General features: G+C 46.7%; 2 protein-coding genes across 9 annotated transcripts in view; one reads left to right on the top strand and one right to left on the bottom strand.

Moving 5' to 3' along the window:
• Window positions 1–482, bottom strand: part of MAPRE3 (microtubule associated protein RP/EB family member 3) — a 767,705-nt gene extending 767,223 nt beyond the window's left edge. For 3 of the 6 annotated variants that reach the window (XM_085613228.1, XM_085613226.1, XM_085613230.1), the window contains exon 1: window positions 354–482. The gene's annotated coding sequence lies outside the window, so the exon portion shown is untranslated. Of the gene's footprint in view, window positions 1–307 lie in introns of all 6 variants that reach the window. The other 3 variants (XM_085613229.1, XM_085613227.1, XM_085613231.1) reach the window with 1 other exon arrangement.
• The window catches only part of LOC146822122 (uncharacterized), a 517,517-nt gene that overhangs the window by 484,849 nt on the left and 13,381 nt on the right, over window positions 1–19,287 (top strand). Inside the window, exons 1-2 of one of the 3 annotated variants that reach the window (XR_014963235.1) lie at window positions 501–638; window positions 7,439–7,553. Coding sequence is in view for 1 of the 3 variants with exons in the window: in XM_085613223.1 (XP_085469349.1) it covers window positions 1,694–2,938 (1,245 nt within the window). In the remaining 2 variants the exon portion in view is untranslated. Of the gene's footprint in view, window positions 1–500; window positions 639–763; window positions 3,981–7,438; window positions 7,554–19,287 lie in introns of those variants that run through there. The other 2 variants (XM_085613223.1, XR_014963236.1) reach the window with 2 other exon arrangements.

Raw genomic sequence — 19,287 nt, 5'->3', positions numbered from 1 at the left:
AAACTTCACTGTTTGCGGAGACGAGCCGTTTCCTAGGAAGGCGGCTTGGGACTCTCTCTCCCCGATGCCTTGCGCCTTTTCTTATTTCCAATGGCCTGCGCTTATTTCCCAGGGCTCCACACTAGGGTCTGTGCCCACCTTCCAAGGCCCTACCTAGTACATCTCTCCGCACTCTTTTCACGTCCCCTTTCCAAGCCTAGGCCCTTGCCTGTGACTGACTCCTCGGAGCCCACCTTTTCCAATTCCTAGCCCCCTTGGCTACCCCCACCCTGTGCCGCACGGGCCTCTTTCCGCGCTCCTCCCTCACCTGGATCGCGAGCGTGTGGGCGGGCACGGACACTCCTGGGTCTCACCTGCCTGGCCGCTCCGCTCCTCCAGCGCCCCGTGTGCCGGGCTCCTCTTCGGGTTCCCCCTGGCTCTCCCCCGCACTCCGGGGCCGGCCGAGCTGTCAGACCAACGAACGGACCCTGCGAAGACACTGCGCATGCGTGGGGCCGGCACCAACCGCAGCCGAGAGGGAGGGCAGGCGAGTCCTACGCTGGGGTATGGATGGATGGTCCAGACACTCTCATCAGGGTGACGCAGGAGGGCTCGCTGCACGTGCGGCGGCGGGGAGCACGCGCCAGAGGGGGTCTCAGGTAAAACGGGGGCGGGGCAACGTAGTTCCACCCTTTCTCACGGCGGTGGCACGTTCCTTAGGTATCGGCTGGCGCGCGTCGGACGGTCTCACTCGCGGCGAAAGGGGGAGCAGCTGCCTGACGCTCGGCGTCGCTGCCCGGGGACAGCGCGCCCGCATCACAGGTGGCGGTGTGACGAGCAGCGGACTCTTCCATTCTCACCGAGGGGGAGGGCGGTCTCATTGGCTTACTGTCACCTGTCGCAGAAGAGAGTCACAGGGACACCAAGGAGGACCAGCCCATTTACTGCAGTGGTGTATATTTGAGACGCACTCGTCCTCAGTGAGCTAAACTCACACTTACCCCCACGGACCCGCACTTGATACCCTATATCTGCCTCCACTTGCTAATTGCTAATTAATACTTTTGCTGCATTAAACTGACACTTAATGGCACAAACTCTACATCAGAGAGCTAAACTCGCCCAAACAAACCTGTAGTCAGCCTGACTTTCACGGACTCATATTCACTTTCACTATTCTATATCGCGTTTAGTGACTCACCCATATATTTAACAGATAGCATACAGGCCGTCACTCGGGCAAACGCCTATATACCCAAACGCTCCCCCCAATACCCGTGTACACATACCTACTGAGTGTTATCTTCACGAACACGTTTACACTTACTGCCCTTATGCTCACACATACTAACCCTGTTCCAAACCTAAATAACCCCACAACTACACTCTCTGAACCCATACTTACCACCAGTAACCCCACTTACACTGCCCCAATGTTTCTTCTAACTGGCCCTTTACTCGCAATTGCTGACCCTATGCTCACCAGTGCCTACCCTGTGCTTACAGTCACGAATCTCATGCTCCCTGTACATGACCCTATATACACCTATACACACCCCATTCTCTCCCTCAGTGTTCCCATAGTCACCCATACCAATTCCACAGTAAGTCCCACTGAGCCATATTTGCCTTCAATGAACCAGTATGCCCCAGAACCAGCCTCCCCATCTTTGTCTTCACCTTCACTGACCACATGCTCCCCCTCTGAGACCCCATGCCTACAGTCACTAGCTGCATGCTCCCCTTCACTGCCCCCGGATTCACCTTCACTGCCCCCGGATTCACCTTCACTGCCCCCAGATTCACCTTCACTGCCCCCGGATTCACCTTCACTGCTCCCGGATTCACCTTCACTGCCCCCAGATTCACCTTCACTGCCCCCGGATTCACCTTCACTGCCCCCGGATTCACCTTCACTGCCCCCGGATTCACCTTCACTGCCCCCGGATTCACCTTCACTGCCCCCGGATTCACCTTCACTGACCCCATACTCTCCCTCTCAGGCACCACGCTCACCTTCACTGTGCTCATGCTCACCCTCACTGGGCATATATTCATGCTCAATGTCTCCATGCTCAGTGTCCCGATGCTCACCCTCGCTGGGCATTCATTCATGCTCAGTGCCCCCATGCTCACCCTCGCTCTCATTGTCCTCATACGCATCCTCCCTGTCCTCGAGTTCACTCTCATTTCCCCCATATTCCCCCAGCTCCCCCTCATTGTCCCCATATTCAATTCCACTCTCCCCATATTCACCCCCACTGTCCCCAAGGTCGCCCTCTTTGTCCCCATACTCCCCATCACACCCCCCAAGGTCACCCTTTTTGTCTCCATGTTCACCGCCTCTGGCCTTGCGCAGCCCTCCACAGACTCCACACTGTCACTCACTGGCCTCATGCTCACCTTCACTGGGTCCATGCACACCCTCATTGACTCCAGGTTCCCTTTCATTGTCCTCGTGCTCACCCTCACTCTCCCTGTTCAAAACATCACTGACCCCAAGCACACCTTCACTTACTCATTATTCATCCCCACTGGCCCAATGTTCACCTTCACGGACCCCGAATTCACGTTCATGGACCCCGAATTCACCTTCACGGACCCCACGCTCACCTTTGTGGACATCATGCTCACCACTACTTGTGCCATGCACAAACTTGCAGAATTCGTGCTCATTATCACTGGCCTCAAACTCGCCCTCACTGTTCTCATTATCACCATTGTATACCCCATGCTCACCGTCATTGAGTCCTTGCGAATACTCAGTGACTCCATGAGTACTGTCACTGTCTGCCCTAAGTCGGCTGAAGTCATGCTCACCTTGAAGTCCAAATATTGCATGTTCACATTTTCTTACTCATTGAACATCTGCTCAGATCTGATCAGTCTGAGCACCCCCACACTACCCTTAATCTTTACATTACATAATTCATGCTCACCCTCATTAAGTACATGCTAGCACTAAGCGTAGATTCACTCCTTGAACACCATCACTGACCCTCCACTATACCCAACAAGCAACTGTTCACCTGGGGGTCACACTTGTTCAACTCATCCTATATGCACACCTGTGTTGCACTTACTCTTACCATCGCCATGCCCACGCTAACCGGGCCATTCTTGCACTCATTGACCCTTACATACCCATTGATTTGATGAACAGCGTAACTGGCTGGTGCTTCCCCCTGACCACATTGTCACCTTGGGGTCTGATTATCAAGCCTTATGTCTTCCAATTGTGACTATCCACCAACTGGATTTGGACTTTAACACATCTGGAACCTCCTGTAAGCCTTATCTTTCTGGGACTAAATTGCTGAGTTCTGCTAATATCATCACTTTGCTGGTGATGCTTGGCAGGCGTGTTTAAGTCTAAGACTGCCACAAAAGTTCAGGCTTGAGAAGTGTTCATTCCAGCTACCTGTGCATGCTTAATATCCCCCCTCTCATCTTCCAGGTTCCCTTCCTTGTGACAATATTGCAATGTGCTAGCAGAGCTTAAGGATGTCAACTGCTCACCCTTCTCCCATATCTGCTTGATGGCTTGCTACTAACTGTTCAAAGCGGACCATATTGCCCAACTTATTTGTTTGCCTCCATTACTCAAGTTCTGACCGAATGTGTGGTTTTGCAGCGTTCAATCTTTAATAATTCCTTTGACCTGATGCTACTCACTGTGAAATGTACCTAGCTGCTTCTGATTAGAGGAGATATGTTCTTTCAACTTTGACTGCCTCCGGTGACCCATAAGCTCATCTCAGTAGGGACATGGGTCATGAGCCCTGGGCTTCCTTCCACAAAGGCACCTTTGAATGGTACCTTGCTGCTGACAAGATCCAACTTTCAATTTTTGCCTCTCAGGCCACACTATCAACGTGCAAGGTAGGCATACCATGGCACATTTGGCTCTAGTTTTCCTACTTTCATTGGAGGCTCTGACCAGGATAGGCCTGTATCCACTCATCATCGCCAAGACGTGAAAGGTCAGGATTTAATCAAGGGTGAGTTTCAGAATGAAAGGATAGTGTTGTATGAGCCTTGTATAAAAGTTCCCTTTTGTAATCTGATGTATTCGAAGGGTTGTGGCCCTTGTCTAAGGTTGCCTGAAGTATCATCTCTAAGTTATTGGACATATCCGCACTAAGAGACTTATCGCTGGTACTGTGCTTGTATCGCTGGTGAGTGTATTCATTTTAGAAAGGACTCTCTACTGCCCAAGATGTTCAGAGCATCGTCTGCTTCCCATAGAGTAGCTATTTGGGGGCAGTTACTGAAATCTGATTTGCCATCTCTGATTACATTGGCCAAAACCAGTGATGGCATCTGGCTGTTAATGTCCACAGAAACATTACCTATTTTTTTTAAAATAAGAGACTTCACATGCATGGTCTTTAGAAAATCTGGTACGCTCTCCGCTCAAAGGACACTAGTGTGGTGTTTTGTGAATGTGGGTAATATCATAGTAAGAAATGGCTCCCCTGCTGCTTTTTGTCATGAAGGGCAGTAGTTTATGACCTCCTATAACTATTGAGTAATACTCTAGAGATGAATGTCTGACTGCTCTTTTTTCCAGTAAACGCAGGCTGCTCAGCAGAATTGGCTAGCCCAGTGTTTCCCAAACTGTGGTCCTGCGGACCCCCAGGTATCCCTGACACATTCCTAGGGGGTCCACAGACAGCAGTTTTGAAAGCACTGCAAAGTATCTTGTTTAATTAGCCGTTTTCAAAGAACAATAAAAGTGTCAAGATAACGCCTGTGATTAATGTCCCTGCTGGAGAGAGATGAGTTTTGTCCAGTGGCAGCTTTGACTTATCTAATGTAGCACAGAGGGTTAATATGCCTACTGCAAAGAACGTGTACCATGCATTTTAAAAAACTGTATTTTATATGCATAGGTCAGTGGGTTACTGCTTTTGTCAGAGAGATTCTTTTGTTACTGTGCAGTTCATAAGTGACAATCGTAGTCTAGCACAGTGAACTATAAACTGTCATCAAACAGCTGCTTGCAAACTGCAAGGTACAAGTTAGTGACTTGTGTTTTTTCCCAGTCTTTCATTATCCTGATGCTGCTAAAAACGTTTATTTGGGTGGAAATACATTTTTATTGTTAAAGTCAATGCAAACCACTGTGTTATGTTCTGAATCCTGAGTTTGTGCTTCTCCAGACCATGCACTCTTTAAAAATGCCTACCAGTATGAATGACATGTGAATTCTACACCTTGTAGTCCCCTTTGCCTGAAGTAACATTTTCTATACACTGATTTACACGTATGATTCACTGTCTCTATATGTGTGTGATGTAAAGTGCTCTGACATCCTACAATGGTATGAGAGATGCTATAAAAAATGAAATACAGGTGACAGAGGGGCTATGGGGAGATGAGAAGCACTGTTGGAGGGTGATAGTGGGGGAATCATTGAAGACCCCCCAGAAAGATTGTCGTATTCTGGTGCATAGTCAGGTCTTCATTTACTATTCTTTAAAAGCTAATACAATTCAATATATAATGATAAATGTGTTGTAGACTGCATCATTGTTTCCTAAATGTTTTGGGGGGGAGCCTCCCAAAACCCCCTTTGTAGTGGTCAGGCTCACTCACTGCACTTGGTGTGCACCGTATGGGGACTGGTCTGAAATCATTTGCCAGGGCTGCTTTGGATTTCCAGTCTGGCCCTGTCAGGAGCAGGAGCCTCGTACTGCGAAACAAAACCAACCATTGAGAAGTTAGTCACGGATGCAGCACCAACCTTCCCATTAACTTTTTTCATTTTCTTGCAAATTCTTTCAATATAAAATACAACAGAAGTGGCGGAGAGTGTCGTTAGCCTCCTTGGCTTAACCCGTTACATGCTGCGGACGGCCCCCGGCCGTCTGATGTCACGGTGGGCATGTGCGGAGGACGACCGTGGGCCGTCTGAACCCCGCCCACTCATTAATTCTCCAGCACCGCGGCGGAATTCGCGCTCTGGTCAAGGTGTTAACAACACACTCCGCCACTTCAGAAACGCAGGGCTGCACCATATTTACAAGAATATGGTGCAGCCCTGCATTTCCCCTGCGCTGGCGCTACACTTAACAGGGGAAGATTGTTTATGTACAGGAAGGTCCCTCTTCCTGCACATAATAAATCTTGAAATGTCGTTTTGTCACTTCTATGTGTGCTGCTTAATGCAGCACATATGGAAGTTACAAAATGTAATTTTTTTTTTTTAAAAGATTGTTGATGTGCAGGAAGGGTCACCTTGCTGAACATAAACAATCCAAGGCGTTTTGCAAAAACGAGGAGAAATGAAGCATTTCTCCTTGTTTCGCCAAGTTAAAACCAGGTTTACCTGGTCTTAATTTTGGCGCTGCCTCCCATTTACGCTGCCCTTGTAAATAGGGGGCTGCGTCAAAATCAATGGGTGTTGCAGGGGAAACGCCCACCGCAACACCCACTGCCCACCCCTTTCACGCTAAGCATTGGGTGAAAGAGGGTCTTATTTACAAGGCAGCGTTAAGCCACGTTAAGTGGCTTAACGCTGCCTTGTAAATAAGGTGAAGCCCCTATCGCCAAGGGAACGTCTCAAAAAGTGATGTTCCCATGGTGATAGGGGCTTATAAATATGCACATAATATCATTATAAATCGAGTATTTGTTTTGTGTGCACACGTGTATTAATGTTTTTCGAATTACTGTTTTAATGTTTGAAATTTAAACCCTACAAATTGCTTGGGGGTCCCCGGCTTCCAGTGGTGACTCAATGGGGGTCCTCAGGAGTCAAATGTTTGGGAACCACTGGGCTAGCCCTCTTTGTGATCATACTGCCAGCTCTGCTTCATATGAAATTTCAACAAATTTCAAAAAGCTCTCTTGAACTGCTCACTTGATGTAAAGTTTGTAGTTCATCCTTTTTAATGTAAACGCCTAGTGAAAATGAGATAAACCCTGTACACGCATTGCATTACAGCCATGCCAGATGTGTTAGATCAGCGTCCAAGATGTTTCAATCACCATATGGGATGCAAGATGGCCGGTAGAAAGGATAGTTGTAGGAGAGATCACTTTTTACACATGTCCTCTTGCGTAAATAATTGTGTTCCACGTCTGGACACACAGTGGTACAGATAATGCTTAACACTGTGCTATACATGATATAGTGAAACCTAGCTACAGATAAGAGAGTTAATGGATTGGCTGTTTATTTCAAGGACTGAATAAAAGAAAAATACAGGGAATAACAAGCCATGTAGATGCACACTGTGTAACCCTATGGAAGGAGCATGGGACTGCTCTGAGTAGTCATGGAATATACACATCGCTGTTCTGGTGGGATCATATGGGCATAGAGGAGGCTAGTTGTAATAGTAAAATAGCAAAGGAATGTGGACTACTAATCTAGGGGACTCCAATTTGCCAAATGCTGACTGTATAATCCCAGTGGTAACTGTGTATTTTTGTTTCGACATTTATGTAGAACAAGACGTGGCATGCATTAGGCCAATTCCGTTTGCTGTCATCGATGATTGCCTTTTGCCTTTCCTTGGAGTGTTCATTTGCTGTAATGGTCTGCTATCTGTCTCATCTCTGTGGTAAGTTTTAAAAGAAGTATTTTCACCCAGCTTTATCACTATCCTCCCTGTCTTACTTTTCTCCTTGTACTCCTTACAGGCAAGTAGAAAATGTAAAAGTTTGGGTTGAGCCGTCGAGATTACTGGTTGGGATTAGTCTATTAATGACATTGTCTGCTTTTCTTTCCACCGCGTCTAGCATGAATACGAGATAGTATCTTGAATTGGATTTTTTGACTAATAGGAAATGAGCGGAGGGATGCAAGGATTGTGCTAAGGTATTCTTCTTGGTTTGTAATCATAATTGTTCCGCGTGTTGTGTACTCCTGATCATTGTGGGAGCCTGGCTGTAAACCCTTTGTACAACTGTTACATGATTGACAGATTGTCTCTTGCAGTAATGGAGCTGCGATCCTACCACGGCTAACACCGAAGTATTTTAGTATCGTATGTACAAGGCTTAGAACTTCGATTCTGACATTCGCTTACTGTAGAGGGAAAGCTCGTTGGGCGGGCGATGGCCCAGTATTGGATTTGAAACTCAGTTATTAATTTCAAAGAGTTTTATTGGATTTTTCAAAACAGAACAAGAGAAACAATGATGTGATTGCATAGCAAGGTACATAAAGTGCAATAAACAGATTTCATGCGCAGGTTCAGGCGATGGTCTGTGGACTGTACAAAAACTGAAGGATAACTCGTACAAAATGGAAAAGCAATATCCAGAACAACATCTAGAACAAAAGGAAGGTAAAGGAGAGTTTCACAAAAGGGTTTCGGTGGCGGACATGACCAACTACAGTACAGGTGCAGTATACTACTATCTCAGCTAAACGGGGACAGCAGCATACCCAATGGGGTACCAGGGGAAAGCATAATACAGGAGAGACAATTGTACCACAAAGTATAACACATGTTATATGTTGATGGTACAGTGTAATGTTTCCATGAGCATGGAAGGTCTGCAGAGAGACGGCATAACCTACGTAAAGAAGTATATGGAGCAGGGAGAAAATACATATTCAGCAGGGTGCATTAACATGAAGCCTATGGGTCATGGTAACTTACACAATTTTGTACACATGTCTTGGGGGGTGACCTTCTTTCTATGTATATGCGCAGATTCCAAGCAGGTCTGAGAAGGAGGACGATTTTTAGCTTATTTGGGAATTTATGGGAGTTTGGTCGTGGCAAAGTAGTTGCTGAGTGACTTTCAGACCCTGACGTTTTGTGGTATCCAGGGGGAGTTCCGAAGGGTGATATGGTCCACCCTCCTTGGGTAGGTAATCCAGTTCAGCCAAGATCGGAAGGAGGTAGCAGGAGTATTCTTCCAATTGGTTAGAACAAATTTACAGGCCGAAATCAGTAGTATAACTACCAGAAGTCTGTCGTATTTCGAGTGGATTTGGGGATCTGGGAATCCCTGGATTAAGGAGAGAAAGTCAATTATGTGAAATTTGTGAAAGGCAAAAGATTGTAATCTGGCATAGGATCTGGTGATTACCAGCTGGTGTGGTTTAATCTGTTAACCATTGAAGAGGGATCCAGTTCAAGTGCCTCAACGTAGGAGAGCATGTTTGCCAAAATCACTACAGGTCTAAGAGGTGCTGGTTTCGGGTGCTCGTGAACCCTTCCTAAGCGTAGCATGGAGCCCATACCCACCTAAAGCAGGTGCTGACATGACTCACATTAAACAAACCCAGTCAGGCCCGAGCCCAGAGGAAAGGTATTGAGAAGAAGATGCTAGGGTAAGGTCTCAGAATGAGATAACGTATATCTGGTGTGTTCATTGTAGTTCCAGGAGGGCCAGATCTGTTACATTTTCAGGGTATACACATAAAATAAATTTCCCTATAACAAATCCTAATAAAAACGATTTACATCGGTGCTATCCTGAAATGTTGTTTTTTGCTATCAGTCTGGCCCTCCTGAACCCATGTTGGGTACTACTGATGTAAATTATTTTTGGTGTTACTTTGTCACCACATTCAGATCAATAAATGTGCAGTCACCGTACTGTTTTCATGAGGAGGTTACGGATCACCTACAATTGGTAGGCAGAGTAATGCTGCTTTTCGATGTGTGAAACAGACCATCAGTGCAATTAAGAACAAAGGTTAACTCAAAAAAATATGTATTTTTATGCTTGCCTGGGAAGCAGCATTATCCATCAATCAATCGGGGCTTGTAAAGCGCGGCTTCTCACCCGTGAGGGTCTCAAGGCGCTTGGAGGGTTGGGGGGAGGCTGCTGGTCTGTCTGCGCTCAGGTGTTCAGTCGAAGAGCCAGGTCGTGCGGTCCTTCCTGAATTGGGTCAGCAACGGGGATTGTCTGAGGTGGGTAGGCAGAGTGTTCCAGGTCTTGGTGGCGAGGTAGGAGAAGGATCTTCCTCTGGTTCATGTCTTGTGGATCCCAGGGATGGTGGCCAGAGCGAGTGAGCTGGGTGGAGCGGAGGTGTCTGGTGGGGACGTGGAATGAGAGATGGTGGTTCAGGTATGCTGGTCCTGAGTCGTGGAGGGTTTTGTAGGCGCAAGTGAGGAGCTTGAAGGTGATTCTTTTGTTGACTGGGAGCCAGTGGAGTTCTTGGATGTTCGGATATGTGGCTGCGGCGAGGGATGTCGAGGACCAGTCTGGCTGCATCGTTTTGAACGTTCTGTAGTTTCCTGAGGAGTTTTTGAGTCACACTGGCGTAGAGTGCGTTGCCGTAGTGGAGTCTACTGCTGATGAGTGCATGGGCGACTGTTTTTCTGGATTCAGTGGGGATCCATCTGAATGTCTTTCGAAGCAGGCGGAGCGTGTGGAAGCAGGATGAGGTGACGGCGTTGACCTGATGTATCATTGGGACATATTTGTTATCTTTAGAGGGGGGCGGTAAGGGGGGCTTGTGCCCCAGCTCTATATTTCCTGCACCATGGGACACACTACCACCATAGCTATTGAATGTGACAGGAGTTGCCACAGAAAAGCAAACAGACACTGCATCTTGCCACTCGTATTCATTTGTGCAAATACCTTTCAAAACACAAGAGAGGTGTTTGCTTAAATTTGTGTATGTGTAAAGATCGATGCAATATGAAAACTTATGGAAATGTACACGCATACAAAGTCAGATTTAAACATTTTAGGAAACATATACTGACGGTCGCCGCATCTATTTACAGTTAGGTCAGACACTCCATAGGAAAGCTATTTTTGTTTCTTCAATAACTTTGGTGGTGTTTGACGAATCTGCACAAAACCTAGAAAAAAACACGGAGTCCTTCATTGAAAGTTTAGCACCGATCTGTGAAGAGGGTGGCAAAAAAGGGAACTCATAAAAAAGTGCCATTCCCCATGTTAATTCCCAGAGGAAAGTTTGCTCTCAGATGCAGAAAAAAAACTGAAGGGAATGACACCAAATTTCCCAAAAAGTTAGAACTTTGCTCAGAAAGTGTGCTTTTTAGGTCTCGCGAGCCAAAGGCTCGAAAGAGACATTTTATATGTGGGAATTTCAAAGTGCTACCCACACTTTTGGCTGGCCTAAACCTTGAGTGCACGAGATCACATGCACGTGCACAGCTGCTCCTCTGCTCATTGTATTTCCCCCCTCCCTTCTCACCCAGCCCTTTGATGCTCTGCTGGAGTACTTTCACTTTCGCCGCGTTGACCCTTGCATTCCCCCCTCCCTTCTCACCCAGCCCTTTGATGCTCTGCTCGCATCTCCCTCCTCCCTGGGCGTGAAGGGAGACAGAGCCATCCTGCTTGATTAATGGCATTCTTATGTGTTCCCGTAAGCGCTCGCTTTAGGTCTTTCTCTATAACCTGTAACCCCACCCACTCTTTTCGCCCTCTCCATGTGTCCTGTTCTCCTCATGGGGTCGCACTCTTTGCTCCCCATGTACCTCCCTTGCACCCTCCTTTTGCCCCCTCTTTGCCCCTTTCTCCCTCTCCTTGCTTCCTTTTCACCTTCTGTACTTTTTCTCCGTTCTCCCACTTCACAAGCTCCTCCCGCTCTCACTCGCACGTACTGCTCCATCAGTGCCAGAAGCTTCCCAAAGGAGTGAGTCACGGCTGCCAGGTGGCCCCGGGCCATGCGTTGCACTTTCAATCCGAGCAGAACTCCCACCCCGCGTGCACACGCCTCGAGGCGCACTACAAACACTGTTCAGTTTTGCGTGTAGTCACAGTTCTACCACAGAAATGTACACATTCTATTGCTTACAGACTTCAAGCCCATTGCACTCTAGCCTGCGGGCCCCGTGAACTGTGGAGAATACAAAGTCGGACTCGCATGTTCAGCACAAACTCCCCCATCCTCCCCCACCCTCCCAAAAAATGGAAAGGCACAAGTTTAAAACTTTAAAGGGCTCCGTTTATTATCGGAATGCTACCAACATCGTATTTCTGGCTATGGCTCCTCACACTGTCTCATTAAGCAAGCCCCCCCCTCAGCCGCTGCCAAACCGATACATTCATGTGAGTGTTTGAGTACAACGCGTACACAGCGCACTTTCAGTTCTGTGCCGGTGCGGATTACAGCGCGCCATGGGTATACACAGTAACTGCCCAAGGTGGCTATTAACAAACGCTGTATAGGTTTCACGCTGCCAAACACATCCATTCATGTGAGTGTTTTAGTACAACGCGCACACAGCGCGCTTTCAGATCTGTGCCGGTGCTCATTACAGCGCGCCAGGGGTATACACAAGCACTGCCCAAGGTGGCTATTGACAAACGCTGTATAGGTTTCACGCTGCCAAACCGATCCATTCATGTGAGTGTTTTAGTACAACGCGCACACAGCGCACTTTCAGTTCAGTGCCGGTGCTCATTACAGCGCGCCATGGGTATACACAGGCACTGCCCAAGGTGGCTATTAACAAACGCTGTATAGGTTTCACGCTGCCAAACACATCCATTCATGTGAGTGTTTTAGTACAACGCGCACACAGCGCGCTTTCAGATCTGTGCCAGTGCTCATTACAGCGCGCCATGGGTATACACAAGCACTGCCCAAGGTGGCTGTTGACAAACGCTGTATAGGTTTCACGCTGTCAAACCGATCCATTCATGTGAGTGTTTTAGTACAACGCGCACACAGCGCACTTTCAGTTCTGTGCCGGTGCTCATTACAGCGCGCCATGGGTATACACAGGCACTGCCCAAGGTGGCTATTAACAAACGCTGTATAGGTTTCACGCTGCCAAACACCCATTCATGTGAGTGTTTTAGTACAACGCGCACACAGCGCGCTTTCAGATCTGTGCCGGTGCTCATTACAGCGCGCCATGGGTATACACAGGCACTGCCCAAGGTGGCTATTGACAAACGCTGTATAGGTTTCACGCTGCCAAACCGATCCATTCATGTGAGTGTTTTAGTACAACGCGCACACAGCGCACTTTCAGTTCTGTGCCGGTGCTCATTACAGCGCGCCATGGGTATACACAGGCACTGCCCAAGGTGGCTATTAACAAACGCTGTATAGGTTTCACGCTGCCAAACACATCCATTCATGGGAGTGTTTTAGTACAACGCGCACACAGCACACTTTCAGTTCTGTGCCGGTGCTCATTACAGCGCGCCATGGGTATACACAGGCACTGCCCAAGGTGGCTATTGACAAACGCTGTATAGGTTTCACGCTGCCAAACCGATCCATTCATGGGAGTGTTTTAGTACAACGCGCACACAGCACACTTTCAGTTCTGTGCCGGTGCTCATTACAGCGCGCCATGGGTATACACAGGCACTGCCCAAGGTGGCTATTAACAAACGCTGTATAGGTTTCACGCTGCCAAACACCCATTCATGTGAGTGTTTTAGTACAACGCGCACACAGCGCGCTTTCAGATCTGTGCCGGTGCTCATTACAGCGCGCCATGGGTATACACAGGCACTGCCCAAGGTGGCTATTGACAAACGCTGTATAGGTTTCACGCTGCCAAACCGATCCATTCATGTGAGTGTTTTAGTACAACGCGCACACAGCGCACTTTCAGTTCTGTGCCGGTGCTCATTACAGCGCGCCATGGGTATACACAGGCACTGCCCAAGGTGGCTATTAACAAACGCTGTATAGGTTTCACGCTGCCAAACACATCCATTCATGGGAGTGTTTTAGTACAACGCGCACACAGCACACTTTCAGTTCTGTGCCGGTGCTCATTACAGCGCGCCATGGGTATACACAGGCACTGCCCAAGGTGGCTATTGACAAACGCTGTATAGGTTTCACGCTGCCAAACACATCCATTCATGGGAGTGTTTTAGTACAACGCGCACACAGCACACTTTCAGTTCTGTGCCGGTGCTCATTACAGCGCGCCATGGGTATACACAGGCACTGCCCAAGGTGGCTATTGACAAACGCTGTATAGGTTTCACGCTGCCAAACTGATCCATTCATGTGAGTGTTTTAGTACAACGACAACCACACACACAACCACACACACACTCAACCACACACACTAACAGAACAAAAAACCACACACAAACAGACACACACACAACCAAACGCACACTCAACCACACACACTCAACCACACACACTCAACCACACACACTCAACCACACACACACAACCGAACACAAAACCACACACACAACCACACATACAACCACACACATACAACCACACACCTACAAACACACACCTACAACCACACACCTACAAACACACACCTACAAACACACACAAACACACACTCAACCACACACACACTCAACCACACTCACACACACTCAACCACACACACACACACACTCAACCACACACACACACCCTCAACCACACACACACACAACAACACACACACAACTACACACACACAACCACACACACACACAACCACAAACAATTTTTGGGCTGACAGCATAAATACGCTGTCAACAAACCCGATGAACACTCTGGAAAATTTAGAAAGTCACCCCCAACTTTCAAACCATCTTGCTGTTGCAAAGTGTGTGCTGTACACATGGCAACACCGTGCCACAGCGCACTGTTGCAAGGAATGCTTTGATCCTCGGAGGCTAACAGACCTCACTCTCTGCATTAGTTAACCCCGTCTTGGCACTGCATGAAAACAGGGTACACACTGTCCACCATGAAGTGAGACATTGTCCTCGGGGCTGGAGATCCTATTTAGCAATCTGCTTTAAACATTGTGATTCATTTAGGCCATTAAACATAAAGGAGCACTGGGAACGCTGATAACATGGATTCCATTTTGAGTATTGACTACAACTTTTAAAAAGCACGCAGTACTGAAACAAGCATTTACACTGCAATAGGTCTCGCATTTAAAAACAGGCATTTGCAATGCACTAGATCTCGCATTGACACGAGTTTGAGATATTGGCATTGCACATAACAATGCATTTTTTTTGGGATTACTTTTTGAATACTTAAATAGAAAGGATTTGTTATTTACAATACCAATAGCTCCAACTCCAATAAATGCGAGACCTATTGCATTGCAAATGCTTGTTGTTATTTGGTGTAAGCTCGTTCAGCTGTTTTCAAGAAGTTTGCCTTTATAAAAAAAAAAAAAAAAAAAGGGGGTCTCGGGCTGGGCAGTAAGGGGTTAATGCAGATAAAAAGACAGGGATCCGCTGGTGTCTAGATATGCTCTGATAGGCCTATTCAGAATGGATGGGGGGTGGGGACCATGATTGGTTGGTAACATAATAGACAATATGTTGTAGCAGCCATTAAGGGGAAAATCAAAGGCCACATAATGGGGCTGGGTGGGCACTCCCTGACATCCAGGTCCATGTGGGACCCTCTCAAATCAAAATTAACAAAATATTTTGGGTTACGGGTTCTGCGTTACTAGCACTTGGTAATTGAGTACCCAGCAAGGTGCCCCTGTGGTACTGCGGTATTGGTGCCGGTACCACAGTACCAAAAACAATTAAGAAAACAAAAGAGAGATAGACCAGACCCTCGGGCCCACTGCTATTGTGCAAGCTACAGGCAGTGCACAGTGGGTGTTGTGCCTAGGGCCAACCCACATCAGCCAATGGCTGACTCTGGTGGCTTAGTGACTAATACGTCCACTGCACAGGCTTGTGTTTGACCTCAACGTCACAGGTTCACATCCCAGTGAGTCCACTCAGCATTTCATCCTTCTGAGGTCGATAAAATTGTGTACCATTGAGTTGGGTAACAACGAGCATCTGTTATTTAGTGCCAAGATAACCTTCTGAGAGAACGTGCGATATACAAATACACATGTTATGATATGTTATGAAGGGTGGGCACCTGGGGGATGTGGGTGGAGGGGGTTGAGCCAGGAACTCGGCGGACTGCAAAAGATCATGCTCCGTAGAGATATGGCCACCCACTGTGGGTCCTAAGGAGTTGGGCACAGAGGTTGGGCACCCATGAGGGGTTGGACTCCTGCAGAGAGTTGGGCCCAAACCTTGTGGTCAATCTCAGAATCTCATTACCAACACCTGGTCCACAGCTCTTGATAAAGCGCCTAGTGAGATACTGATTTTTTTTTTTTTTTTTTTTTTTTTAAATTGTGATTTATTATGTGAGCTCATAAGCAGGGTGTGAAGTGGGCGCAAGTTATAGTTAGTTCACCAAACCGAATGCGCAACATAAAAATGACTCGCTGTAGGAGGGAACAGCCTGCCACTTTCAACGTTACTGATGGTTCCAGATGACTGATACAAGTTTCTGTTGCCTCAAAGTTGCTACACTGTTCAAAGCTGCATGTGCAGAGGTGATCCACCCAAGGGGTCTCTTTATTTTTGTAAGTCTTCACTGCTTGTCACCCTTGATTTTAAGTTGTGCGGCTCTGTTCAGATATAGACATTTTTCAGGCTCACTACGTGCTTCCCTCTAACCCACAATGAACGCCTACAACTACATTAAAACTGTGAGCTAAAGGGATATTACATATTCCACTATATTCTTAGACTAATTCTCAGAGCAATTTACACTCTTTGGCATTGTGGCTGCCGCTGCCCGACTTCTCATGCGCCAAACCGGAATTTCTTCAGCCTTGAAGATCTTTGTCACCAGTGGCGGACAGGTGATACTTTTCTGCCACAATCCTGTGACAGTGTTTCAGTGCAGTTCCCTGTGAGTCATGCTCACTATTTATGGAAGATTCCTCCATATCTGCTTCTCACAAACTTGTATCTCTCCAGCTTCCATTCATATCCTCATGTGTAACAAATCGCAGTTTGCTCAATAAGCATCCAGTTTCTCAGTTCACCTTCCAGGGCCACTGAAAAGATCTTTCATTATTTTTGCGTGGGAAGCAGCATCATTAGGACATGCACTGTCCTCTCTTTTCCTGCCCCCCCCCCCCCCCGTAACTCCATCATCACAGCTGTTGAATGTGACAGGAGCCACCACAGAAAAACAGACAGGCACTTCATCTTGCCACTCACATTAATTAATTGGTCCAAATACCCTGCCATGGAGGAGTCGATGGAACTATAGTATCGGTTTTGAATTTCAGGATGTCACACTAAAATGAGAGATACTATTTGATTGGTTGTTTGTGTGTCATCCGGACTACCTCTGAGTGGTCCGCCCAGAACTTTAAGGAGGACACCATTGTAAATAATTTTTGTAGGGTTATTGTATTATACATTTATGTCTTTAATGCGGATGGCGGCCACTGGCCAGATGAACATTGTGGATGTCAACTGTGTCTGAGTAATGCAATAAAAATTGTTTTTGCAAAAAAAAAATACATTTATGTCTTTATGATTTGGTATATAAATGTTGTGATATGTCATTTTTATGTTTTTGCCTTTCTTGGATTAGGAGCCATCGTTTAATGTAGATTATATATAAAACGTGTATTGATTTAATTCATCAAGAAGAAATTATTTGAAGAGGGAAATTAAATGTACTCTATTCAGAATTTATTGTGTATCTTTTCCTTTATACCATTATTTACTGTATACAATTACAAATACCTTTCCAAGCAAAGCAGGGGTGTTTGCTTAATTTTGTTTTGTGTGCGGAAACATAGCTTCGATGTGAAAAAATACGGACAGATACACGCATACAAAGTCAGATGTATACATTTTAAGGAAACCTTTCCTGATGGTTGCCCCATTGTATTTACAGATACGTCAGAATTTTCATAGGAAGGATTTTTTTGTTTCTTTAATAACTTTGGTGCTGTTTTACGAATCTGCACAAATCTAAAAAACACTGACTCCATCATGGAAAGTTTATCACCAATCTGTGAAGAGGGGGACAAAAAAAAAGGGGGGGCTCTCAAGGTGCCATTTCCCATGTTAATTCCCAGAGGAAAGTTTGCTCTCAGATGCAGAAAAAAACAGCTGAAGGGAATTGCACCAAATTTAAAAAAAAAAAAGTTAACTTTGCTCAGAAAGTGTGCTTTTTGCTATTTGTTGTAAGTCTGTTTAGCTGTTTTCAAGAAATTTGCATTAAAAAAAAGTGCTCGGGCTGGGCAGTAATGGGTTAATGCGGGTAAAAAGACAGCGATCTGCTGGTGTCCAGATATGTTTTGGTTGGCCCATTCAGAGTGGATGGGTGGATCTTGATTGGCTGGCAAGATAATGGAGAATATGTTGTAGCAGCCATTCAGGGACCTGGTCCCAGAGTCAAAACAACAGCCACATAACGTGGCCGGGTGGTCACCACCTGACCTCGAGGTCCATGTGGGACCCTCATCTAAGTCCAAATTAAAAACCAAATATTTTGGGCTGTGGGGTTTGAGATCTTAGCACCTGGTAATGCAGTAATCGGCAAGGTAACCCTCTGGCACTGCAGTATTGGTGCAGGTACCAAAAACAATTAAGAAAAAAAAAAAGAGCAATAGACCTGCCCCAGGGGCAAACTGCCATTGTGCAAGCTAAAGGCTTTGCACAGTGGGGGTGTCTGCCTTAGTGAGTTGGGCACAGGGACAATCCACCACAGAGGGTAATGGTAAAGTCTGGGGGATGGGGAGGAGGGCTGGACACCAGGGGGGGGTTTGGGCCCGGACCTCGGCACACTGCCAAAGGTGTGCTGCAGGGGTTTGGCCACCCACTGTGGGTTTAGCACTCGTTAGGACTTGGCACAGAGGTTGGGTACCCATGGGGGGGTTCGGGGGGACTTCTGCCCAAACCTTGTGGTCAATCTTGGAACCGCATAACCAACACCTGGTCCCATGGTGCTTGATGAGACTCCCAATGAGTGATGTAATATGTGAGGGCATAACCAGTGCATTACGCGGGCGCCAGTTATAGTTTGTTCACCAAAATATAACCGGTGAATTTCAGTGGTTTTTCCATTTTTAAACCTTAGTTAACTCTAACATCACTTTATCCTGTGTTTGTTATTTATAATTAGGTGTGTCTAATCGGATTCCATTTTCACGCTGCCATCCCTCCCGGGGCAGCCACGGCATGTGGGGCACGGAAACAGATATGCCTCCATTACGCTCTCTCCCTTTACCAAGAAATTGAACACCACAGTCCAGAACTGGTGTGCAAAAAGTGTCCTTTTCTAATTTACAGAATTTTGCAGACCCAACGCGTTTTGGGTCGTCACCTCGAGCATTGCTCAGGGATGGGCGTGGTTAAAAACATAAAGATTTTTGAAGGAGAAAGTGCATTTGTGCAGAATAATAAACCTGAAAAAACAAAATGTATCTTTATGTAGTCTTTTTTTCTTTTGACAACCTTCACCCAAATTTTCGTAGTACTCAACTGCTCAATTTCCTAATTTAAAGGGCAGTAACAATACAACAAATATCTCAGCTCACAGTTCATTTCTAAAAATGGTGTCCAAGA

The sequence above is a fragment of the Triturus cristatus genome, chromosome 6 (assembly GCF_964204655.1).
Source record: "Triturus cristatus chromosome 6, aTriCri1.1, whole genome shotgun sequence".
In the NCBI taxonomy this organism is placed as follows: Eukaryota; Metazoa; Chordata; class Amphibia; order Caudata; family Salamandridae; genus Triturus; species Triturus cristatus.
This window is presented reverse-complemented; position numbering and strand designations above follow the sequence as displayed.